The following is a 24,493-nucleotide window of genomic DNA, read 5'->3' on the forward strand; positions in this document are numbered from 1 at the left end:
ATTTTCCTCAGATAAAGTGCAGATTTTCCCCTTTCCTTCATTTTTCTGTGAGAAACAACATCTGGATCCCTGTTCAATCTTCTTTGGACCACCCCTGGGAAAGACTGAAGTTGTGTAGGAAATGCTTTGGTACTGTTGTCCCTCCCTCTGGCCAGGCTGGGATGGTCTACAGGGTGCTCTAAGTTCATTCTTCCCTCCAAGGACTTTCATTTGTGTGTATTGCCACAGAATAACCAAACTGCCTCTTTTAAGAGCTTCATAGGAGATAGTGTCCACACTATGGGCACCCACGCACACCAGGTGTCAGGTACCTGCTTCAACATGTGCCAAATACTATGTGTTGGAGTACACTTGATTAATCAAGTCTAGGTGAGCATGCCAAGTTGAAGCACCCCTGAATACATGCAATACAGCAGATGCTTTAAAAATTAGAGTGGCTCTCAGAACCACTGTGAAGCACACCTTCCCGCAGCACATGTAAAGACATCCTAAGTTTCTACCACCTCAAGGTCCTGTTCTAGGCAGAACGTGTGAAAACAACAGTTTAAATATCAAGGGAAAGCAAGCATCTCCCATTTTCTTCCTGGGTACTGCCAAAAACTAAGGTTACTTTACTACAGCTGCACCCCTGCTAGAAAACTACTTCTACATGACTATAACTAGCACCTTAAAAAGAGGCCCACTGTTGCAATTAAGGTAGCTGACTACAGCACTTATTAACCTTTTGTTTCTTCTTGGAAGCTCAAGCTTTGGATAGAGATGTTTCCAAGGGGCACAATAACAGAACAGCCTCCCCAAAAAGGAAAAATAAAAATGAACAAGCAGCAGAACAAGGGGGAAAGTGGGAAAGAAAAAAGATTCTAGTTTATGATGCAATTCACTAGTCAGTGACTAGGTTTCAGTCAAGTTTAGAGCGATTCTGGCTTTGGAAACAAACAAAAAAATTCATTACTGTTGTTTGGAGAGAAAAAGACGATTTCACTTCTAGTGTTCATTCATAACACTTTTATTCTTACAGTTCTAGGGTTGAACTGCACATGCAGAGTTGCATAAGACACAAGATTTACAAGTGGATTCTATCCTATGATAGTGCAATCCAGAATCCTTATACAGTATAAAAAACCCAAGAAGTTAACATCAAGACAACCTTGAAACAATTAGGAGCAAGGTTAAAGCTTCCAAGAATCTTCAGCTCTTGTAGATACCTAGTTACTAGGTACTGAATGTTAGATACATATAGAGTGAAGAGCTGTATAATGTTATATTACAACATCCAGATGTTATGCCATGTCTAAGTTACTTCTTTCTCCAAATTTCTGGCAATTAGAATAAGTCAAAAACCCTGCCAACCTGCAGCCAGCTAATACAGACAAAAATAATTACTCCTTGCTTGCCTGTCTAGGGTTGTACAATATTAAAAGGGGGGAGAAAAAAAAAAGAAAAAACCCCAAAACATTCCCTCAGTGGCATTTTCTCTCACATTAGCTGAAAAAGCAAATGTAACAAAAATAAAGGCATAACATCTTTGAAAATAAATATAAAGAGGGAATGCAGACAGAGTACCAGGTTTTTTGGCAGGTAACATTCATAATATACAAAATATAACTTATTCATTAGCCAATGAAACATTCACAAGTTTCTGTAAACTAGATGACTATTTAATCCACTTCTTCCATGCGCGATGTGTCATCATCTCCTTCAAGTGGCGGCATCTCCTCAGTGACTGCAGGACTTGCCTCTTCTGTAGCAGCATCATCTTCATCAATACCTGCAGAGATGTACAAGTGAGAAACCACTAAAGTTAAGTTTCCTAGTACTTCCCACCAGTGCCTGAGTTTTGTTTCCCACCTCCTGAAGTAAACACACTCTTGGCTACAACTCCCCCCCCCCACAAATCTCCTTGCTCTTTGGGCAAGAGGGGATTCCTGCTGCTGCAGTATTTCAGACACAATGATTAGAAACTGCTCTAAGTCGCATCAAAAAGATTCCAACTAAGAGCTAGTACTTTCTACTTACCTAGGCCAAGTTTGATCATTCTATAAATACGGTTGGCATGAGTCTGGGGATCCTCCAAACTGAAGCCAGAAGACAGAAGTGCGGTTTCGTACAACAGAATGACCAGATCCTTCACAGACTTATCATTCTTGTCTGCCTCTGCTTTCTGCCTCAGTGTTTCAATGATGGAATGATCAGGGTTTATCTCGAGGTGTTTCTTTGCTGCCATGTAGCCCATTGTGGAGTTGTCTCTCAAGGCCTGTGCCTTCATGATCCTTTCCATGTTGGCAGTCCAACCATATGTACTTGTTACAATGCAGCATGGGGAAGTAACCAGTCGGTTGGAGACAACAACCTGGAAATGGGTATTACCGAACAGTGAGCTGTTTGTACAGTATTTGGTTGCCATAGTCTGCGAGCCACTTATGTCATGTTATTTACTAGCTACAGAGAACATGGCATTCAGTCAGTCGCATTTTATGCATGTTGTTACCACTGTTAAAAAATCTGTTCGCAGAAAGAAGTCTCATACCAAAGTTGACCCAAGACTGCCTACACACACACACACACACACACACACACACACACACACACACACACACACACACACACACACACACACAGAGATTCTTACCTTCTCCACTTTCTTCTCAAGAATATCTTTCATGATTTTGCAGAGGTTTTCAAATTTGGCCTTTTTCTCTTCCTGTTTCTTTTTCTCCTCTTCATCCTCTGGGAGCTCCAAACCCTCTTTTGTTACAGAGACCAGGGTCTTGCCTTCAAATTCTTTTAGCTGCTGCACACAGTACTCATCAATAGGTTCAATCATGTAGATTACCTCCAGACCATGTTTGCGAAGGCGCTCCACAAAAGCAGAGTTGGCTACCTGGTCTTTGGTTTCACCTAAAAATAAACAAAAAAAGCCCCAGATATTTTAATCTGTGCCTCAATACCCAAAGTATGGATGATCTCTATTGCAAGATTCTCAGCATTCAATTGTCCCAGAAGGAAGAAGATATCCCAAGCTGGATCTTAAGCCGCTAGAAGGAACAGCTGGCTCAAACACAAGGCTTCTAGTGCTTATGGCAAAGAACCCCTTCTCATTTGCAGGTCCAGTTTCCTGAAGCACCACTGAAACAAAGTTCAACTGTCTCTGGGCCATTAAGTCACCTGTACAGTGACTAACAGATTAAATGCAACAGAACACCTTTAGATGCATGATGTACTAGAATACATGCTGCATGTTGTACCAGGTGTTTAATTGCTGCATCTTCCAGGGGAGATGGTGCTCTCCCTTACCTTCAAAAGGAGAACTGACAAGCACCTGGTTGGAGTCACATGACCCCAGCACATTTTCCTGCCTAGGCAGGGGGTCAGAGTCGATGATCCATTGAGGTCCCTTCCAACCTTAGCATCTACGAATCTTGCAAACATGTTTTAAAACTGCTGTTACCAATCATTATTCCATCCTGTAGCCAATGCTACTTAAAGGTATGATCAAAACCTTTTGAGCAGCCACTTTGTGATCAACTTGCCTGTTATGTAATAGATGTGTTTCTGGTTTTCCTTCATCCGTGTGCAATAATCTTTCAGAGAAACCATCTCATCACCAGATGCAGAAGTGTAGTATCTCAACAGTTCTGAGAGTTTCTTGCGATTCTGGGAATCTTCATGTATGCCAAGCTGAAAACAAATTAACAAAGGGTTTCTATCATACATTACATAACTATAAGTTGCAGTACTAGTCGTAGTTACACAACACTGACAATTTAATAGTTTTGACAAGTGACCAGGAGGAAGGGGGGGGAGGGGGCAGCAAATTTTTGCTACAACAGGACCGACCTTAATGTTCTTGGAAAACTGTTCGTAGAACTTCTTGTAGTTCTCCTTGTCTTCTGCCAACTCAGTGAAGAGTTCCAAGCACTTCTTGACCAAGTTCTTTCTGATGACTTTCAAAATCTTGCTCTGCTGCAGCATTTCACGGGAAATGTTCAGAGGAAGATCCTCAGAATCCACAACCCCCCTCATGAAGTCTGTTAAAAAAAACAAAACACAACACCCACAACAAAAACATGATCATGTGCTGCTATTTATCCAATATAAAAAGTCCTTTCCTGAGACTGTTTTTTGTTTGTTTGGGGTTTTTTGTTTTTTTTTTATTTAAGGGGTAACTTCTGCAAGATACAGGCACCTGAATACATACATCCATTTTCCAAGCTTCTATATCTTGCAAAAGGTACCCCTAGGAAAAAAAAAAAAAAAAAGAAATCACCTGAAGATGTATTGGGAGAAATAATGAAAGTGGATTTGTGACCAATTCTTTTCAGAATGCTGCCTAAGTTTCTACAGATTGAAAGATGTGTTCTGGTCCCCCAGGGGTTTTTATTTGAAAGCATCATGCTCACTACACTGCTTTTGTAAGTGATCACAGATCAGGTCTATTTAAGTATAAATAGAATACTTACTCAGATATTCAGGGATCAGCTCCTCACAGTTGTCCATGATGAATACTCTGCGCACATATAGCTTAATGTTGTTCTTTTTCTTTCTGTTCTCAAAGAGATCAAATGGTGCACGTCTTGGAACAAACAGGAGAGCTCTGAATTCCAGCTGCCCTTCCACAGAGAAATGCTGCAAGATAACAAGCCATAATTAAAAAAAATATATCTATCTGAAATTGTTTTATGACATTATACTACTTATGGATAGAGTATGGCTGGCTGTACTTTCTGAAGTACTGTGGTTATACTATGCCAATTCCAGACAAAATTGAGTTTGTGCAACAAGGCACAATAAGAAAGAAGGCAGTTTCCACCAGCAACCTTATCAAAGGATTGCTTGGTTCTCTAAATAGCGAAGTTTCAACAGTCCAACAGTAAAGGCTTAATCATCTTTAGCCAGAGATGAAATACCTTGAAAATTAACATTATCTTAATAAAAGCTTGGTTTTCATGTAGGAATTTAATTCAGTTGTCAAATCCTAGCAGCTTAGTGAAATCCTGAAAAGCAGCACTGTTGCCCACAACGTTCATAAGCCTGCACTTTAGTTTTGCCCATGCCTGAAGAACCTCAGTAAATATAATAAGAGAACAAGCTTGAATATATTTTTACTGCAGTTTTAATGTAATTTTACAGCACGTCGCTCATCTAGGCAAGCGGTTTTAAGTAGAAAAGAGCTGCTCATTATAAATACTCAGTGCCAAATGTAGGATCTCTTCAGGCTTAAATCAACAGGACTTTATATACTTATCCTGAATGCTGCTCCAGGCCCCTCAGAACTTACTTTCACTGCCAAGTGATCTTCCCAGTCATTGGTCAGACTTTTGTAGAATTCTCCATATTCCTCATTAGTGATGTCATCTGGGTTCCGGGTCCAAATGGGCTTGGTCTTGTTCAGCTCTTCCTGATCAATGTATTTTTCTTTGATCTTCTTTTTCTTCTTCTTGTCTCCATCTTTCTTTTCTTCCTCTTCATCAGAGCCAACATCCTCAATCTCTGGTTTGTCTTCTGTTTTCTCTTCCTTTTCCTCTTTTTCTTCCTCCTTTTCTTCTGCTTCATCATCGCTCACTTCCTTATCACGTTCTTTCTCCACCTACCAAAAGGTTAAAAAAAATTAAATAGACATTTTCATTATCTTGAACAATTCTGTCAAAAATCCTAGTGGTGAAAAAAAGTCACCAGCCACCTCATGCACTCAAACTCCCTCACCAACTCTTCTGAGATCTGCTTTTGAAGTTCCTGCCATAACCTTATTTATAGTGTTCAAGGGAATAGGAATGAATGCATATGGGTTAGAGTAGCTCTCTGCAGTGGCTGGAATTTTTATAATGGGGCTATTTGAAACATAGTAATAACTAAGACATACATTTTGAAAATACTTACAAAGAGCGTGATTGGATAGCCAATGAATTGAGAATGCTTCTTCACGATTTCCTTGATTCGCCTTTCCTCCAAATACTCGGTCTGATCCTCCTTAAGGTGTAGAATAACCTTAGTGCCACGGCCCAGAGGTTCCCCTAAAACACAGAAAGGAGTTGTTTTTTTATAGAATGCTTAAAAAAACCCAACGAAGTTGTCTGATCAGTGAAGAAACTTATAAACACTGCAATCTTGAAGCCACAAATATAGAAAAAACTAAAAAAAATCCCCCCAAAACCAAGAACTTACCATTATCAAGCCTGACAGTGAAGGATCCCCCAGCTGAAGACTCCCAAGCATACTGCTCATCATCATTATGCTTTGTGATCACTGTCACTTTCTCAGCAACCAAGTAGGCAGAGTAAAAACCAACACCAAACTGGCCAATCATAGATATATCAGCACCTGCCTGCAGTGCCTCCATGAAGGCTTTGGTGCCAGACTTGGCAATAGTACCAAGGTTGTTCACTAGGTCAGCCTTAGTCATCCCTATGCCAGTATCCACAATGGTCAGGGTACGATCATGCTTGTTGGGAATAAGGTTAATTTTCAAATCTTTTCCAGAATCCAGCTTGCTTGGGTCAGTCAAGCTTTCATATCTGATCTTGTCCAGCGCCTATAAAAAAAAACAGTAACAACATTTAGGCCTCTCAGTCCTGTCCCCGAACATTAGCTTTTTGCTGTCCAAAGATCCCTCTCCTTGAATGAATACTTACATCTGAGGAATTGGAAATCAGCTCCCTTAGAAAGATTTCTTTGTTGGAATAGAAAGTGTTAATGATCAGGGACATCAGCTGAGCTATCTCAGCCTGAAAGGCGAAGGTCTCCACCTCCTCCTCCATTGGTTGGTCTTGAGTCTGCACAGCTTCCGGCATATCTGTGGAAAGAACGACATTGCACCGGTCTAAAATGGCTCTTAAAAATAAGCCAGGCACACATGCTTCATCTGCAGCTGGTCACTCATTTAACCGACTGCTGCCAGTACTTCTCGGGAGGGAGGAGTCAATGAGACCAGAGAAACAAATGCATCCAGAACAGACTCTGCTGGTACAAGACTCCCAGCTAGAATTCCCTTCTATAGCAGAACGGACTCTTGAGATTGTAAAGCCTGGGAGTAAGCAAATGTCTTTCCACCAACACAGCTACAACCTACACCCCTGGGAGTAAGCAAAGCACAGGTAGTCCCCAGAAATGGAATAAGCAAAAAATTTTAAGTCCTGCTAAGGAGAATGTTACTGTGATGCTGTCACTCAACTCGTTTTTTGTTTGGGGTTTTGTTTAAAAAAAAAACAAAAAACACTGCCTACACTGTCACCTTACTCCATCAAATATATGGCTGGATACATTGTTCTTATCTAGAAAAAGATCTTTTCATGCCCCTGAAAACATCAAACCAGTAGCAAGTGCCTAGGGGTTTTCTCCCCCTTTGCTCCAGAGCTGATAAACCAAGCAAACTAACTCAAGAGCCCCAATAGCCAACCTGCACCAGGTGTTAGATAACACTGAGGAGAAAGGGCAGCACTGCCCCAGAGCCAGCCACAGCTCTCAAAGAAATAAAAGAGGGTCCATGTGGACTCCAGCCTCTCTCTCAAAGACCCTAAGACCTTCAGGCAAGGAGCAGCCGCTTCACCTCACCCCTGCATCATCCACCCAAACGGGTGTTCACACCCACCAGGCCAGGGGCTGACCGCACTCGGGCGGGAGGGGGGGGGCAGGGAAGCGGCTCCAGCCCTCCCGGCGCGGGCTGTGCAGCCGCCCCCTGCGCGCAGCGGAAGGGCAGCGAAAACCCGTCCGGCTCCTCCCGCGGCCGCTAGAGGACAGTGTCGGGCTGGGCGCAGCGAGGAGGTCCTTCAGCGCACGGACCCGGCGGCGGCCCCGCCCCGGGACTGAGGGGAGCCGGCGCCGGCCCCGCACACGAGGACCCTTTTAAGCGGGGGGGGAAGAGCGCCCCCCCCTCCAAGCTTCCAGCACTTTCTAGACCGGCCGCCCCGCGCAGCCCGCCTTGCCGGCCGGCCCCGCACGGCCAGACCCCGATCCCGCCGCCAGCTCCATGCCCGGTAGCCCCGCTCCGCCGGTGCCGCGCGAGGCTGCAGTGCCCTCGAGGAAGGGGGCTCAGCAGCCGCTCACCTTGGCGGCGATTCCCGCTGCTGCTGTCCACTACCTTGCTGCTCAGTAACGCGCTGCCCGCTCGCCTGCTCCACCCACGGCACTGCGCGCCGCGAGCCGCCGACCGCCTTATATAGCCGCGGCGCCGCCTCCTTCCAGAACCATCGGGAACCTTCACTGACAGGCGCGGGGGGCGGGGCTCTGGTCGGGGGGGTGGCAGATGACGTAGGCGCCCGGGGGGCCAATGGCGCAGGCGCCAGCTCCGACCCCGCCTCCGCGCAGGCGCGCTTCGAGCGGATGAGGGTGGCGCGTGCGAGCTCGTGGGATCCTGCCCCCCCACGCGGCCCGCGTTGCTAACTGTCAGCGCGGGAGGAGAGACGCAACGCGCGTGCGCGGTAACTGCTCGCCCCGGCGGTTGAGCTGGCGCCGTTCCAGGGGGCGGGGCGGGGATTACGTTAATCACAGTGACGTTTTCCACCACTCGCCTGCCTGCCTCGCAGAACGTCCTAGAACCGGGGGGATGGGGGCTGGCCCCGCCCCCTGGGGAGCGCCCGGCTCCGAATGTCCTAGAAGCAGCGGAGCTCTGCTGGAACGGCCCCCACCCCCCGCCCTTCCCCCACAGCCACGGGGGGAGGGGGCGTATCTCAGGGGCGTGAGCCCCTTCCCAAGCTGGATGCGCGCCCCGCGCATGGGGCTGCGGCCCCTGAGGCAGTGCCCTGTGCAGGGCAGTGGGGTACACCGCATAGCCAGCCTCCTTGCACTAGGGGTACGCCGTGTACCCAGTGATTCTCAACCTTGTCAGACTCCAGGAAAGGCCAGCTCTTCGTTTTCACTTGTTTGATGACGCAGAGCAATGCACCTCGGAAAGCCCACCGCAGGTCCGGCTGCAGAGTCCTGTCCCAAACCCCTGTGTTCATCTCCCAAATGGGGTCTGCATACCTCACGGTGCTAACGCTGGGCAGCTCGCCTGCGGCACCCCTGCAAGCATCCCTCCAGGCACCCCTGCGGCAGCCTGGCTAAGCTGCCCCTGCGTTGTGCCGAGCCGGGCGGTGCTGGGAGATTTGCTCGTCAGTTTAACAGCTGCCTGTGAGGGAGGTTTGGCCCGGTTCAGGCAGGAGCAGCCCTGTGACGAGCAAACTGGACAGACGGAAGTGTGTTCAGGCTTTTTTGACAGCCCAGTTCAGTGAAATGCCCGGGAGGGACCCAGGGGCCAGCGCAGCGAGCTGCCATTGGGAACAGCCATGATGCAAAACACTGCAGTGACGTTCCTGTTGGCTCTGATATCTGGGCGCCTGGAGCTTTTTCTAGCAACAGCCTTTTAAAGAGGTCATAACGTTTTACAGAGACCAGACAAAAAGTTAACAAAACTGGCTCCTCAGCAGTGCTTTGGAACGTCGTTAATTAAAAAGACAAGGGACTAAATTCGCTAGGGGAATTAAGCACTGAAGCCCAATCAATATTCAGGTGCCGCTCTCATAACACCCCACCCAGCTCCATCTAAGCCTGTATGCACCTAGGCTCTTGCTGGTAGACCATGAACACGATCACCTCAGTCCTGAACCCCATGATCTGAGCCCTGGACCAGGGCCGTCCAACATTGATTTCATAGACGTTAGGGCTGGAAGGGACCTTGTAAGATCATCAGGTCCAGTCCCCTGCCCAAAGGGCAGGAAGTCGCCTAGGGCCAAAGGATCCCACAACATTGGGCCCACAGGTCAGTTTCAGCCTAGAGCCGGAAATTCTGGTCAGTAGTTGGGGAGTGGAAGCTGGCGCGTGGCTGGGGAGGGGGGAGAGACTGTCACAGAATTTGGGAGCCCTGGACCCAGCTGGACATGGCTCTGAGCAGCAGGATGATGAAGGGTTTTGCTGCCACAGCCCTGCTTGCCCTGCAGTCACCTGGCCCACTTCTGCTTTGGTGCTGCTGGACCCCAGCCGCTTGCCAGACCTGCTGCTGCACCTGCTACAGCCTCTGCCCCCACGTATCCAACCCAGGAGGAGCCCTGCAGTTCAGATCCAACCCAGAGTCCTGGCCTGGGTGAGTTTGACACCTCTGCCCTAGGCCATATCTACATCCCATCAATATCTGTATACTAAGTGTTGCTCTGTCCAGCTCACCTTTCCAGTAGTTATTGGCTGAGCATACCTACCAGATCACACTTTACACAAGACAGTTGTTTATAAGACTTTTGACCCGAGGTATGGCTATTTGTGTCCCATTATACCAATAGCTCAGTGGTTAAGACACCCACTGAGACACGGCACCCCCCACATAAGAGACAAGAACTCCCCCCCTGAAGGCCGGTCAGTACCCCTTATATGTAGGCTTATACAGGTTTTCACACAATTGTATGTTTGAATTTTGGCACATTTGTGTGCTCATGTCTTGGTTTGGTGTGCCTTCTGTACTCCTTCATTTAGTACACCCAGTGTAGGGGCACATGTTGCACATGCTTTCTTTCAGCATTGGTTGATAGGTCAGGGAGCCTGTTCAGATGTGGGCCTGAGGCCTGGGACCATGCCTTATTGTTACCCCTGTTGGATGTGAATAGTTAGCCAAACTATGGGTCCCTGTAGGTCAGGTGTCAAACATCCAGTCCATGGGCAGCATCCTGCCACAGAGCTACTCCACCTGCAGTGTGTGGCTTCTAGAAGGGGCAGAACTATTGGGGTGCCTGGAGGGATGCTTGCGGAGGGATGAACTATTGGGGCAGATCTTACCTCTGAATTCCCAGCTTTGAAGCCCTGCATGTCAGCAGTAGGTGGGGCTGAGCAACTGCTGTGTTAACCCCTGCACTGCTGCAGCTGATTCCATATCTGGTGAAGGCAGCTTCTTGCAGTCTGGATCTGGCCTGCTAGGAAATTCGCAAAACCACTGCTCTAGTGTAAACATAACCCAAAAGCAATGTAAAGTCCCAGAATAAATGCTGTCTCTTACACCGGGAGTGGTCAGTCTCTGGCCCATAGGCCAAATGTAGCCCACAGAGCCCTCACATTTGGCTCTAGGACACCCCACAGGTTGGGGAGACTTGCTGGTGGGAGAGTGGTGACCATTAATACAACCACCCTTCCCTTTGCAATTCCAAAACCCCAAGCACCGTGTGGCTGGTAGGAGGCCACACTTTCTGTTGGGGCTGCATTGGTGCCAGTCTGTCCCCTCCCTCCCTCCCTCCCTCCCCGACCCCTCATGGCTAGATTCCATAGATTTCATAAATATTAGGGCTGGAAGGGACTTTGAAGATCATCAAGTCCAGCCCCCTGCCCCAGGGGCAGGAAGTCAGCTAGGGTCAAAGGATCCCAGCAAGATAAGCATCCAAACGTTTCTTGAAAGAGTCCAGAGTAGGTGCCTGCACCACTTCTGGAGGGAGTCTATTCCAGGCCTTGGGGGCTTAGACAGTAAAGAAGTTTTTCCTTATGTCCAGCCTAAAACGGTCACAGAGGAGTTTATGACCGTTGGTCCTTGTTATCCCTTAGGGATGCTCTGGTGAACAGACGCTCTCCCAGATCCTGGTGCTCAACCCTTACGTAATTATAGGCTCCCACCAGGTCACCCCTGAGCCTGCGCTTTTCCAGGTTGAAGAGTCCCATGACTCTCAGCCTCTCATCATAAGGCCTATTCTCTTGCCCTCTGATCATGTGCATGGCTCTCCTCTGGACTCTCTCAAGCTTCTTGACATCCTTCTTGAACTGTGGAGCCCAGAATTGGATGCAATACTCCAGCTGCGGCCTCACCAAGGCCGAGTACAGTGGGAGGATGACATCCTGGGATTTACTTGAGAAGCATCTATGGATGCAAGCCAGAGTTTTGTTTGCTTTACCAGCTGCGACATCACATTGGTGGCTCATGTTCATCTTGTGATCAATCATGACCCCCAAGTCTCTTTCAGCCACGGTGCTAGCAAGTGTAGGACTCCCGAATCTATAAGCATGCTGCGGATTTTTTTCCCCCAAAGTGGAGTACCTTGCATTTTTTGGTATTGAACGTCATCAGGTTTATATCCATCCACTTACTAAGTTTGTCCAGGTCAGCCTGGATCACTAGCCTATCCTCAGGTGTGGACGCTATGCCCCAAAGTTTAGTGTCATCAGCGAACTTGACCAGTGTGCTTCTGACACCAATGTCCACATCATTGATAAAGATGTTGAAGAGAACCAGTCCAAGCCTTGGGGGATGCAACTGGTCACAGAGCACCATAATGATTTGCTTCCATAGACTACTACTCTCTGGATCCAACCTTGGAGCCACTTTCCCAGCCATCGGACTGTGGTGTAGCTGAGGCCACATCTGGCCAATTTTTGCATAAGGAGATCATGGGACACCAGATCAAAGGCTTTTTTAAAGTCCAGATATATGATGTCAATCTCTTCTCCCTTGTCCAGGTGATATGTCACCTGGTCATAGAAGGAGTTGAGATTGGTCAGGCAAGACCTATCCACGCCAAACCCATGCTGGCTGTCTCTCAGGATGTTGCCATCAGCCAGTTTATCAAGAAGAGTCTCTTTGATAATTTTCTCCAGAATCTTACTGGGGATTGAGGTCAAGCTGATTGGCCTGTAATTCCTGGGATCTACTTTCCACTCTTTCTTGAAGATGGGTATCATATTGGCCTTCTTGCAGTTTTCAGGTACTCTGCCTGAGCACCATGAGTTTTCAAATATTTTTGCCAATAGTTGAGCTATGACACCTGCCAGCTCCTTGAGTACTCTAGGGTGTAATTTGTTAGGACCAGCTGACTTGAAGATGTCCAGCCTCTCAAGGTGTTCCTTTACAAGGTCTACACTGATGCTGGGTACAAATACACCCTCAACCTGGTCATCCTGTGTCATGCTAGGCAGGGCGGTCCCTTTGGGCTGATGAAAGACCGACACGAAGTACCCATTAAGCAGGTTGGCTTTTTCCTGGGTGTCGGTTATCAGTTGTCCCATTTGGTTCAGCAGGAGTCCAGTGTTATCCCTTGCTTTTTTCTGACTCCCTGCATATCTGAAAAAGGCCTTTTTATTATCCTTGATACGTGAAGCCAGATGGAATTCGGTTCCAGCCTTGGCTTTCTTGGTCCGCTCCCTGCAGGCACGGACCAGTGCTGAGTACTCCTCCTTGGTGGTTATTCCAGCCTTCCATCCTTTATAAGTCTCTCTTTTTAGGTATAGGAGGTCCTCAAGTTCCCTGCTGAGCCAAGGGGGTTGCTGTGCCCTTTTGCTACCCTTCCTCTGAGATAGGATGGACAACCCTTGTGCTGTCAGGATCGCACCCTTGAGAAGCAACCTCTCCTCTTGGACTCCTCTTCTTGTCAAGTCATGGTCCCTTAGGGCAAGCCTCCTGAGCTTGTCAAAGTCAGCTTTCCCAACGTCGAGGACTTTGGTATTGCTGACTGACTTGCCAGTTTTGCGATGGATAGTAAAGATGATCGGTTCGTGGTCACTATCACCCAGCTTTCCATCGATTCTTAGGTCACTGACTAGATCATCCCCTTTGGCCAGTACCAGGTCCAGCAACACTTTACCTTTTGTGAGCCTATAGACTTCTTGAGTCAGGTAGAGCTCATCCACGCATGTGAGGAAGCCTTGCAACTGATTGGATTTGGCTGAGTCTCTTCCCATGAGATGTCTGGGTAGTTAAAGTCTCCTATAACAACCATGCACTGAGAGCATGTGGCCTCAGCCAGCTCCCTGGCGAATTTCTGGTCTAGCTCTTGTTTCTGGTTAGGAGGTCTGTAGTAGACTCCTACCATGATGTCCCCTGTGCCATATTCCCCACGTATTTTAACCCAGAGGGACTCCAGTTGTCCTCCCTGAGAGCCAATGTCAATTTGCAGGGACATGTAGCTTTCCTTGACAGAGAGCTACACCCCCACCCCTTTTAGCTGCACAATCTCTGCTGTACAGGGTATAGCCATCTATACCTGTGGCCCAGTCATAGGTGAAGTCTCACCAGGTTTCCGTTATCCCTATGAGATCGTAATCTTTCTTCCTTAACAGGAGGACCAGTTCCTCCTATTTGTTCCCCAAGCTCCTGGCATTGGTGTACAGACACATAAGTGTCCCATTGGAAGCCCTAGGCTTCCTTGCACTCCCAGGTAAACACCGTTCCAGGGCTGGGGTAGGTATGGATTCCCTTGGATGCCCTAAACTGCTGGTTATGCAGTAGTTGCCTAGTGGGCTTGCATTGGCGGTTATCCACCCATCCCCCAGTGGGCTTAGTTTAAAGCCCAGTCGAGCAGGTCAGCCAGTCTGGCTGAGAAGAGCTTCCTCCCCAGCAGAGTGAGGTGGAGGCTGTCTCTATCCAGTAGACCACTGCCTCTCTCACCAAAGAGCTGACTATGATTGTGGAAGCCGAAGCCTTCACGATGATACCAGCACCACAGTCTCTGGTTGACTACCTTGATCCTCCTCTCTCTCCTCAGCCCATAGCCCAAAACCGGAAGGATCGAAGAAAACACCACCTGTGGCCCCAACCCCTTAATTAAGCCCTGCTGCCAAAGCCCTGTAGTGCTTCATGACCCAGCTGGGATTGCTCTGAGCCATGTCATTCGTGTCCACGTGGATAAGGAGCATAGGATAGTGGTCGGTGGGCTGGATGAGTTTTGGGATCCTCTCAGCTACATCCCAGATATGGGCTCCTGGGAAGCAGCAGACCTCCTGGGCTAAGGGGCTGGGGCACTCCCTGAGCCCAACTGGGGCTTTTTTCCTGTTGGTGGGCCCTTTTAAACTGCATGCATGTGCATTGGGACCACCACCAGCACTGTTCTGCTCCCAGGCAAGCGGGGGACCTGCCCGGGATTTGGGGGACCCTGCCACACCGGAGAGGTACTCTCTCCCCCTCTTCTCTCTCCCTGGGGGGCTGGGCCAAGTAGGAGCCAGGGTGGGGAGAGACCCTCCTCAGCTCCTCTCAGCTGCCTCCCTGCAGTTGGACTCTGCTAGTCCCACCATGGGCCCTGCTTACCTCCGGCTGTGCTGGGGGTCAGCAAGGGTGCTCTGCGGCTGCTGGGGGGCTTCGGGGTGTGAAGGCACGATGGGCTTGCACCTGTGCATCTCGCACTGCTCCCTGAGCCCAACTGATGGGTTCCTGGCATGCTTGCCTGGGGAGCCAGGTTGGGACCACTGGCAGAATCTGGCGTGTGGAAAGACTGGGCACTGGCAATCCAGCCTGCCAGGAAAAGACATTGAGCATCACTGTCTTAGACTGAATTTTTTTTTACATTTGGTTTCTGCCATCGAAACTCTTAAGATTATCTGCTAAAAGTGCATTTTACGGTTGAGTCAAAAGTTCTGGGAATCTTTTCAAGTATGTTAACAATTTGGTACAACCTTAGGAGATATAAAATCTGAACTCTAAGTTTCTTGGTGAAATCATCTGCATATCCTCTTTTTAGGGAATCTAGCACTTCAATATTGTAGCCTTTATTTGCATTTTTAATACTCTAAGTTCTTTTCCATATGAAAATAACTCTCATAACAACCACCAAATTTATTTGGGCCCCCATTTCAAACATATATACCTGCATTTAAATTTAAATACATAAGTTCCAAGGAAATATGTGCTACGTTTTTTCAACAGCACTTCTTTCCTTTTAAGAAATTTTCAAATTGTGGTGTTTGATCTCTGGCTAATATGTACTAAATATACTCAGAATTCAGTAATAAATTTAAATACTCTCAGAATTACAGATAGTCAAGTTTTTTAATTTGCTTACTCATAAAAGGCAAAGACAACACTTCAGCAAAGGAGGCATGTTACTTTTTTGCAGGATAGTCACAGTGATTACTTTGCAGAGGTCTGTCTCAAAATAGATACTCAAAAGTTCCTTCTTGTATCCTACCTATTTTTAACACAGTAGACATTTCGTCTTTCATCTGAGAGGATTGAACTAGCTTTGACCAAACTTTTTTTTTTTTTTTTTTGTGCTTTAAAGCACAGTATCATAAATTTAGAGGACAGTAGTTTTTCTTGTCTTAATCATTCTCTGATAAAGAGCCCATCTTTTGAATATCACTACAGATATCTCTTTAGTACTACATTCAAGTCTGAAGAATGTTGTGACTTCTAGTCTCCCCTGCAATAAGTGGGATATACAGTGGGTGCAATTAATTCAAGGATAATGAAGGCCCTAGTACATACATGCATACATACATACATACATACATTTAATAGATTTCATAGACATTAGGGCTGGAAGGGACCTTGGAAGATCATCGAGTCCAGGCCCCTGCCCAAAGGGCAGGAAGTCAGCTGGGGTCATAGGATCCCAGCAAGATAAGCATCCAGTTTGCTCTTGAAGGTGTTCAATGTAGGCGCTTGAACCACCTCCGGTGGCAGGCTGTTCCAGACCTTGGGGGCTCGGACAGCAAAGAAATTCTTCCTTATGTCCAGCCTGAAATGGTCTTGTAGTAGTTTATGACCATTCAACCTAGTCATCATCCCTTGGGGCACTCTGGTGAACAAACGTTCCCCCAGATACTGGTGGTCACCCCTGATAAACTTATAGGTGGCCATCAGATCACCCCTGAGCCTGTGCTTTTCCAGGCTAAAGAGCCCCAGGGCTCTCAGCCTGTCATCGTAGGGTCTGCTTCCCTGACCTCTGATCATGCGCGTGGCTCTTCTCTGGACTCTCTCAAGCTTCTCCACATCCTTTTTGAATTGTGGAGCCCAAAACTGGATGCAGTACTCCAGCTGCGGCCTCACTAAGGCCGAGTACAAGGGGAGAATGACGTCCCAGGATTTGCTTGAGAAGCATCTGTGGATGCAAGCCAGCATTTTGGTTGCTTTACTAGCCGCAGCATCGCACTGCAGGCTCATGTTCATCTTGTGGTCAACGATGACCCCCAAGTCTCTTTCTTCCTTAGTGCTAGCCAACATAGCACTGCCGAGCCTATAAGGATGCTGCAGGTTTTTCTTCCCAAGGTGGAGAACCTTGCATTTATTGGTGTTGAACACCATCGGATTCTCGTCCACCCACTTGCTGAGCCTGTCCAGGTCAGCCTGGATCACCCGCCTGTCTTCTGGTGTGGATGCTTTGCCCCAAAGTTTGGTGTCATCGGCGAACTTGGCCAGTCCGCTTCTGACTCCAGTGTCCACATCATTAATGAAGATGTTGAACAGTATGGGTCCAAGGACAGAGCCTTGGGGGACCCCACTGGTCACAGGACACCACGATGAGTGACTTCCATCAATTACTACCCTCTGGGTCCAACCACGGAGCCAATTTTCCAGCCAGTGGATCGTGGAGGACCCAAGGCGACAATGGGCCAGTTTCTCCAAGAGGTGATCATAGGAAACCAGATAGAAGGCTTTTTTGAAGTCAAGATATATGACATCAATCTCTTCTCCCTTGTCCAGGTAATAGGTCACCTGGTCGTAGAAGGAAATGAGATTGGTCAAGCAAGACCTACCCGCAACAAACCCGTGCTGGCTATCCCTTAAGGTGTTGGCGTCGGCCAGTCTGTTAAGGATGGCCTCTTTAATAAACTTTTCTAAGATCTTCCCCGGGATAGAAGTCAGGCTGATGGGCCTATAGTTAGCCGGATCCACTTTCCTCCCTTTCTTGAAGATAGGCACCACATTGACCTTCTTCCAGTCTTCGGGCACTACACCAGAGCGCCAAGAGTTTTCAAAGATCCGTGCTAGAGGCTGGGCTATGATGCTCGCCAGCTCCTTGAGTACCCTGGGGTGAAGATTGTCAGGGCCGGCTGACTTGAAGGTATCCAGCTTCTCAAGATGTTCCTTCACAAAGCATTAATGGAGGGCAGGGGATCACCCTCACCCAGACTTCCCTGTCCCGTAGCGGGCATGGGTGTCCCATGGGACTGATGAAATACCGATGCAAAGTACCTATTTAATAGGTTGGCTTTTTCCTGGGCATCAGTTGTCAGTTGCCCCATCTGGTTCAGCAGGGGTCCAACGTTGCCCCTGCTTTTCCTCCAGCTCCCCACATATCTGAAAAAGGACTTTTTATTGTCCTTGATGCTCAAAGCTAGTTGGAGTTCAGTTGCAGCCTTGGCTTTCCTGGTATGCTCCCTACAGGACTGGACCAGTGCAGAATAATCCTCCTTGGAGGTGACTCCCATCCTCCATCCTTTGTAGGCCTTTCTTTTTAGCCTCAGGAGGTCTGCTAGGTCCCTGGAGAGCCAGGGGGGCTGCTGTGCCCTCTTGCTGCCTTTCCTCCGAGATGGAATAGACTTAGTTTGTGCATTGAGGATCGCTCCCTTGAGGAGCAACCACTCTTCTTGAACTCCCCTCTCCCTGTGGTCATGGTCCCTTAGGGCCTCACTGACAAGCCTCCTGAGCTTGTCAAAGTCTGCTTTCCTGAAATCAAGGACTTCTGTGTTGCTGACTGACTTGCCAACTTTTCGGCGGATGGTGAAGGTGATCAGCTCCTGGTCGCTGTCACCCAGCTTCCCATCGATCACTAGGTCACCGACTAGGTCATCCCCAGTAGCCAGTACCAGGTCGAGCAGCGCTTTGCCTCTCGTTGGCCCATAGACTTCTTGAGTCAGGTAGAGGTCATCCACACACGAGAGGAAGCTTTGCGACCGCTCAGATTTTGCTGAGCGATCCTCCCACGAGATGTCCGGGTAATTGAAGTCACCCATGACAACCATGGTCCTGGAGCATGCTGCCTCAGCCAGTTCCCAGGCAAACTCCTGGTCAAGCTCAGGACTTTGGGTGGGAGGTCTATAGTAGACTCCCACCATTGTGTCCCCTGTGCCGTGTTCCCCACAGATTTTAACCCAGAGGGTCTCCAGCCATCCACTCTGGTCGCCAATATCGGCTTGCAGGGACTTGTAGCTTTCCTTAACATAGAGAGCTACATCCCTGCCCCTTTTATCTACACGATCCCTCCTGTACAGGGTATAGCCATGTATACCCATGGTCCAGTCATGGGTAGAGTCCCACCAGGTCTCCGTTATCCCTATGACATCATAATTGTTTGCATTGAGCAGGAGGATGAGCTTCTGCTTATTCCCCAAGCTCCTGGCATTTGTGTACAGGCAGGCAAGTGTCCCCTGGGGGGGCTCCTTCCTTGCCCACAGATTGTACCAGGGCTGGGGCAGGGGTGGGCTCCCTTAAGTGCCTTGAACTGCTGACTTTGCAAGGATTGCTTAGCGGGCCAGCAGTGGCAGTAGTCCCCCCGTCCCCCAGCGGGCTTAGTTTAAAGCCTGGTGGAGCAGGTCAGCCAGTCTGGCTGAGAAGGGCCACCTCCCTAGGGGAGAGAGGTGGAGGCCATCTCTTCCCAGCAGCTCGCTGCCTCTCTCGCCAAAGAGTGGGCTGTGGTAATGAAAGCCAAAGCCTTCCCGACGACAGCAGCGCCAAAGTCTTTGGTTGACCACGTGGATCCTCCTCTCCCTCCTCAGCCCATAGCCTGAGACTGGGAGGATCAACGAGAACACCACCTGTGCCCCCAGACCCTTTAGCCCCGCTCCCAAATCCCTATAGCGCCTCATGACCCGGCTGGGAGTGCTCCGAGCCATGTCATTGGTGCCCACATGAATAAGGAGCATGGGATAGTGGTCTGTGGGTTGAAGGAGCTTTGGGATCCTCTCCACAATGTCCCGGATGCAGGACATACATACATACATACATATATAAATGAAGGCCCTAGTACACACACGTATTATATATTATATATATATATATATATATATATATATATGGAACTCCACTTCCAATTATGCCTATCTTTATGCCATCCAGTTATGCATCTGTGTTTTATTTAACATACAAATATATCACTTATATTCACATCTGCATTAAGTACTGTCATAGCAGGGTACTCCCCACCAACCCTTACTGGGGGGTCACAAAATCCCCAGTGGCAATCCCACTCCCCTTTGGGGATAGGATGAAGCTGAAGATGCTCCCTCTGGGAGCAAACACTTACCCAAAGAAACACCAGGGGTGCAGTCTGAGGAATCCCTGGCACCGCAGTCGCTGCACTTTATCAGCTTGTGCTGGATTTGGGTTGGCCAGCATGCAGCTGAACACGTAATAAAGACTAGCTCCATGCTGGCTGAGGAGAGAGGAGAGGCCAGGGAGCATGGCTGCAGGAGAGCCAGTCCTGACTGGAGTATGCCCTGGCAGGAGTGAAAGGGGAAGAGCAACGTTTGTTCTTCTGCCTTGAGGCTTGGAGGAGCCTTGCCACCGTGGGACCAGTGTCACAGCATCAGGAAACTATCAGCATAGATTCACAGATTCATAGATGTTAGGGTCGGAAGGGACCTCAATAGATCAAGTCCGACACCCTGCATAGGCAGGAAAGAGTGCTGGATTCAGATGACTCCAGCCAGATGCCTATCTAACCTCCTCTTGAAGACCCCCAGGATAGGGGAGAGCACTACCTCCATTGGGAGCCCATTCCAGATTTTGCCCACTAACTGTGAAGAAGTTCTTCCTAATGTCCAGTCTAAATCTGCTCTCTGCTAGCTTATGGCCATTATTTCTTGTGACCCCCAGGGGCCCCTTGGTGAGTAAAGCCTCACCAATTCCCTTCTGCACCCCCATGATGAATTTATCGACAGCCACAAGGTCGCCTCTCAACCTTCTCTTGCGAAGGCTGAAGATGTCCAGGTGCCCTAGTTTCTCCTCGTAGGGCTTGGCCTGCAAGCCCTTAACCAGATGACTGGCCCTTCTCTGGACCCTCTCCAAGTTATCCACATCCCTCATAAAGTGTGGCGCCCAAAACTGGACGCAGTATTCCAACTGTGGTCTGACCAGTGCCTGATAGAGGGGAAGTATCACTTCCTTGGTTCTGTTCGTCGCACATCTGCTGATACATGATAAAGTGCAGTTAGCTTTGCTGATGACTTCGTCACACTGACGACTCATGTTCATCTTGGAGTCCATGAGGACTCCGAAATCCCTTTCTGCTTCCGTGCTACCGAGCAGGTCATTTCCTAGGCAGTAGGTGTGCTGGATATTTTTCCTCCCTAGGTTCAGCACTTAGCATTTCTCCTTGTTAAATTGCATTCTGTTGTTTTCCGCCCACTTGTCCAACCTGTCCAGGTCTGCCTGTAGTTGTTTCCTGCCCTCCGGTGTGTCCGCTTCTCCCCACAGTTTTGTATCATCCACAAACTTGGACAGAGTATACTTCACTCCCTCATCCAAGTCACTGATGAAGACATTGAAGAGTATCGGTCCAAGGACCGAGCCCTGCAGGACCCCACTGCCCACGTCCTTCCGCATGGAGCAGAGGTGCCTAGAGATGATGGATGCTTCACTGTATGAACCAAGACAACCAACTGTGAGTCCGCTTTCTCAGGTGTAGGCACCAAGGGGGTGCATCAGCAAGGGGCAAAGTGACATCCGATGGGGCAAATAAAAGTTTAAGAAACTAGCTCTGATGGGCATAATGGTGAAAACCCACTGAACTGTGTTAAAGTGGGCTTCTGATTTTTGAGGAAAAATCAGAACAATAGTGAGGAAGGGGCCATCTCACCACTTGATGGCACTTGTCCTGATTAAACTATAAGACTGGGTTGGTGTAAGGACAGGATGTAAGGGGAGGTGGAGCCCCAAGGAATAATGTGACCCTCGTAGAGCCAGGTGAACACCATCAAGGATCCTCCCTTCTTATTTAAAGATCAAGACATGGCGGGCAAAACGGAGGGCATCCCCTGCTAATACAAGCCAGTCAAGGCAAGCTTTCAAGTCCTAAGAGCTGGTGCTTGGAAGATTGGACCCCTAAACATCAGAACACTCAGACAAGGTATGGCTGCCTACAAGTACATACACCTATAAGTAAATACTTAATAGATGTGAATATTAGTGATATATTTGTATATTAAATAAAATGTAGATGCAACTGGATGGCATAAAGATGGGTATACTTGGAAGTGGAGTCTACTTTTTACAAAATATAGTCAATGGTGATTTACAACTCTCTAATGACTTTATCGTCTCAAAATAGCATTCAATATAAAATCAAAACCAGGGTTTGTTGGGTTTTTTTGTTTGTTTGTTTTCCTCTCACAGTTACTAGACAAATCCACTTGAGGAGAGAGTACCTCCATACTAAACCAAATATTTGCCTAACTCCAGTCCCTATGTTAGTCTGTGTATATGTAATACTAATGTTCTTTTCATGAATCATGCATAGACACTGTACTTTCCAGTTCTATTATGCAGTGACACCTATGGTTAAGACTGTCACATTATTTCCACTCACACACCATTTTAGCTAGTTGCAGTTTCTGTGATGCTTTTACATATGAAGCTAAAATGTTTCAAGTTTGGTCCTTCCTTGTCCTTTATATAAGTTTAGGTTTCTTTATTAGAGATTTTTAAAAAATGCACTTTTCACATTATGAAAAATACTCTTGCAACATGTAATACCAAAATAGTGAAGAAAGATAACTAATTATGTTTGGTTTAACTGATTTTTTTTTCATTGATGGGTTACTGAAAGCAAGGTCTAATGTGGGAGTCACTTATTTGGTGAATTTTAATTATTGTTGAAACTAGAGAAGGGCTAGAAAGCAAAATCCTCCTTTTGAACAATGTCAAACTTCTAATTGACAAGAAGTTATAATAGTCCAAACTAAATCCTTAGATCTTTATAATATAAGCTATAGGGAAAAATCCAGAACTAGAACTAAGAGATGTTAGTCTAGGTCCAATTTCATTGATAGCTACCACATATGGTAGAAATAATATGCTGCTATTATAAGTCAGGCCCTTATCCTATTATTGGATATTTCAGGTGGATCTTCTTCCTCATGAAGAGCCCCTTATGTATATGCATTAAGATCCAGTCTTTAATTACAAGATTGCATACTGTTTGTTCTACAGGACTCACTATCCCATTCAGTGAATGAGGTGGGAGGTTGAACGATTATTATCTTACATTCAGTGTGTTGAATTAAAATCCAGGAGAAGTGCTTTCTATTTCTGACTCTGCCACAGGCTTTCTGTGTTGCTGAGCAAGACTTTAATATATAAGTACAAGGAGGCTAAAGTAAAGTTGCCTAGGGAACTTTAATTCCTGCAATTTCTAACTTTAAAATGCTTGACTCTGGAATTTAATGCTTTTATAACATAGTGTTGAAAAATGTAATTCTATTCAAATTCTTATACCAACATGATTACAATCATGTGAGTGCTTCAGAGCTGAATTAAAAAAGGGAAGTAGATTTTCAGAAATTGACATTGCCCACAAAAGTAGGTCTTCAAGAAGTGACATAATAGGGAAAAGTTACAATATGAAGCTGACTTTGGGAATAAAGCCTGCCTGCAGAAACCAGCAAGCACAGCAACCCACAACCTTTCAAAGGGAGCTCCTCAGGCAGTCCTCCCAAATAAAACACTGTCTTAAGTACCAAACAACCAGACAAACCAGCAAAGCCATACTCTTCTGCCCAGAGGTGAACTTGGGTTTGGGTGACGTGGGCAACCACCCAGAGTGCTGTAGTTATGGCGGGGGGAGGGGTGCCACAACAGTTGTTGTTGCAAACCGTAGTAGATAGCAGCAGTAGTTGTACAAAACAATGTTTTGTTTTGGGGTTTTGAAAGCGTTTTTTTCTCTCTTGGCTGTCTTGGGCTAGAAAGTCCAACTGAAATGTGCAATTACCTCATCTTTCTTTTAAGGAGGACTTTAAAATTAGGCAGTAGAAATTAGATGACTATCAGTCAGCATCAGATAGACTTCCAAAGAGACTCAGGCTTTTAAGCATAGTTCCATGTCCTAACAATAGCAAAAGATTCCACTTAGAGGCTAAGGAAGAAAGAATGTAGAAGCGGGACTCTTCACAGAGTTCTAGCTATTGGTTGTTGCATAACCATAGAGTTGAAAATTGTGGATTCCAGAGAAAGATTTATATGTCAGGTTCCTGAGTAGCCATTTCAAATATGAAATTAGTGAATTGTTTTACACTGTCTTATTGCAAAATAAAAGTAAATTTTGATTAAAATAATATAAAAAGCCAAAATGATTGGGTCATATTACATTTTTCCTTCCTTTTTATACCATTATCAAACATGAAACTTAGTTTTCACTGCCCTGCATCATCGTGTTTAGAAGTGCAAGGGCAGCAATGATACTGTAATGTGATAGCATTCCCTACAAACTTTGCACAGACATAAATAAATGCACAAGTATCTAAAGGAGAGAGTTAGGCACTATGCTATTTCATCAGTTACCATTACAAACCATGAATCCTACACAAGACCATGCCACTAGATGGCATGTGCATGAAGGAGTTGAATATGGAGTCTGTTAGAACAATATGTTTGCTTAGTGACAATAGAAGCCTTGTCTTCCATATATTCAATATTTTTCTTTGCAATCCCTGGAAATTATGATAAACAATTTCCTGATCTCTGAAGTTAGAACATCACCCTTAACTCTGTGTCTCTACTATGGAACCAAAAGGTAACTCACATTTAGCTATGTGGTTTGGAGAGTAATGCTCTCATGACATTGCCATCAATCTTTTCTTTCCTCAAGAGAACTGTAGAAAGCAATCAAGAGTTCAAACCTGCAGCCTA

The 24,493-nt window shown here is 47.0% G+C and overlaps 1 protein-coding gene across 1 annotated transcript; it reads right to left on the reverse strand.

The window, feature by feature from the left end:
- Window positions 1-993: 993 nt before the first annotated feature.
- Window positions 994-8,125, reverse strand: HSP90AA1 (heat shock protein 90 alpha family class A member 1). Its single transcript, NM_001287271.1, is given in 11 exon segments — window positions 994-1,768; window positions 2,017-2,350; window positions 2,630-2,898; window positions 3,531-3,678; window positions 3,838-4,028; window positions 4,461-4,626; window positions 5,279-5,587; window positions 5,878-6,011; window positions 6,163-6,529; window positions 6,630-6,790; window positions 8,041-8,125. Coding segments are annotated over 10 exon segments (2,187 nt in total). The 5' UTR covers window positions 6,789-6,790; window positions 8,041-8,125; the 3' UTR covers window positions 994-1,658.
- Window positions 8,126-24,493: the final 16,368 nt, after the last annotated feature.

This window comes from Alligator mississippiensis, chromosome 2 (genome assembly GCF_030867095.1).
Source record: "Alligator mississippiensis isolate rAllMis1 chromosome 2, rAllMis1, whole genome shotgun sequence".
Taxonomy (NCBI): Eukaryota; Metazoa; Chordata; order Crocodylia; family Alligatoridae; genus Alligator; species Alligator mississippiensis.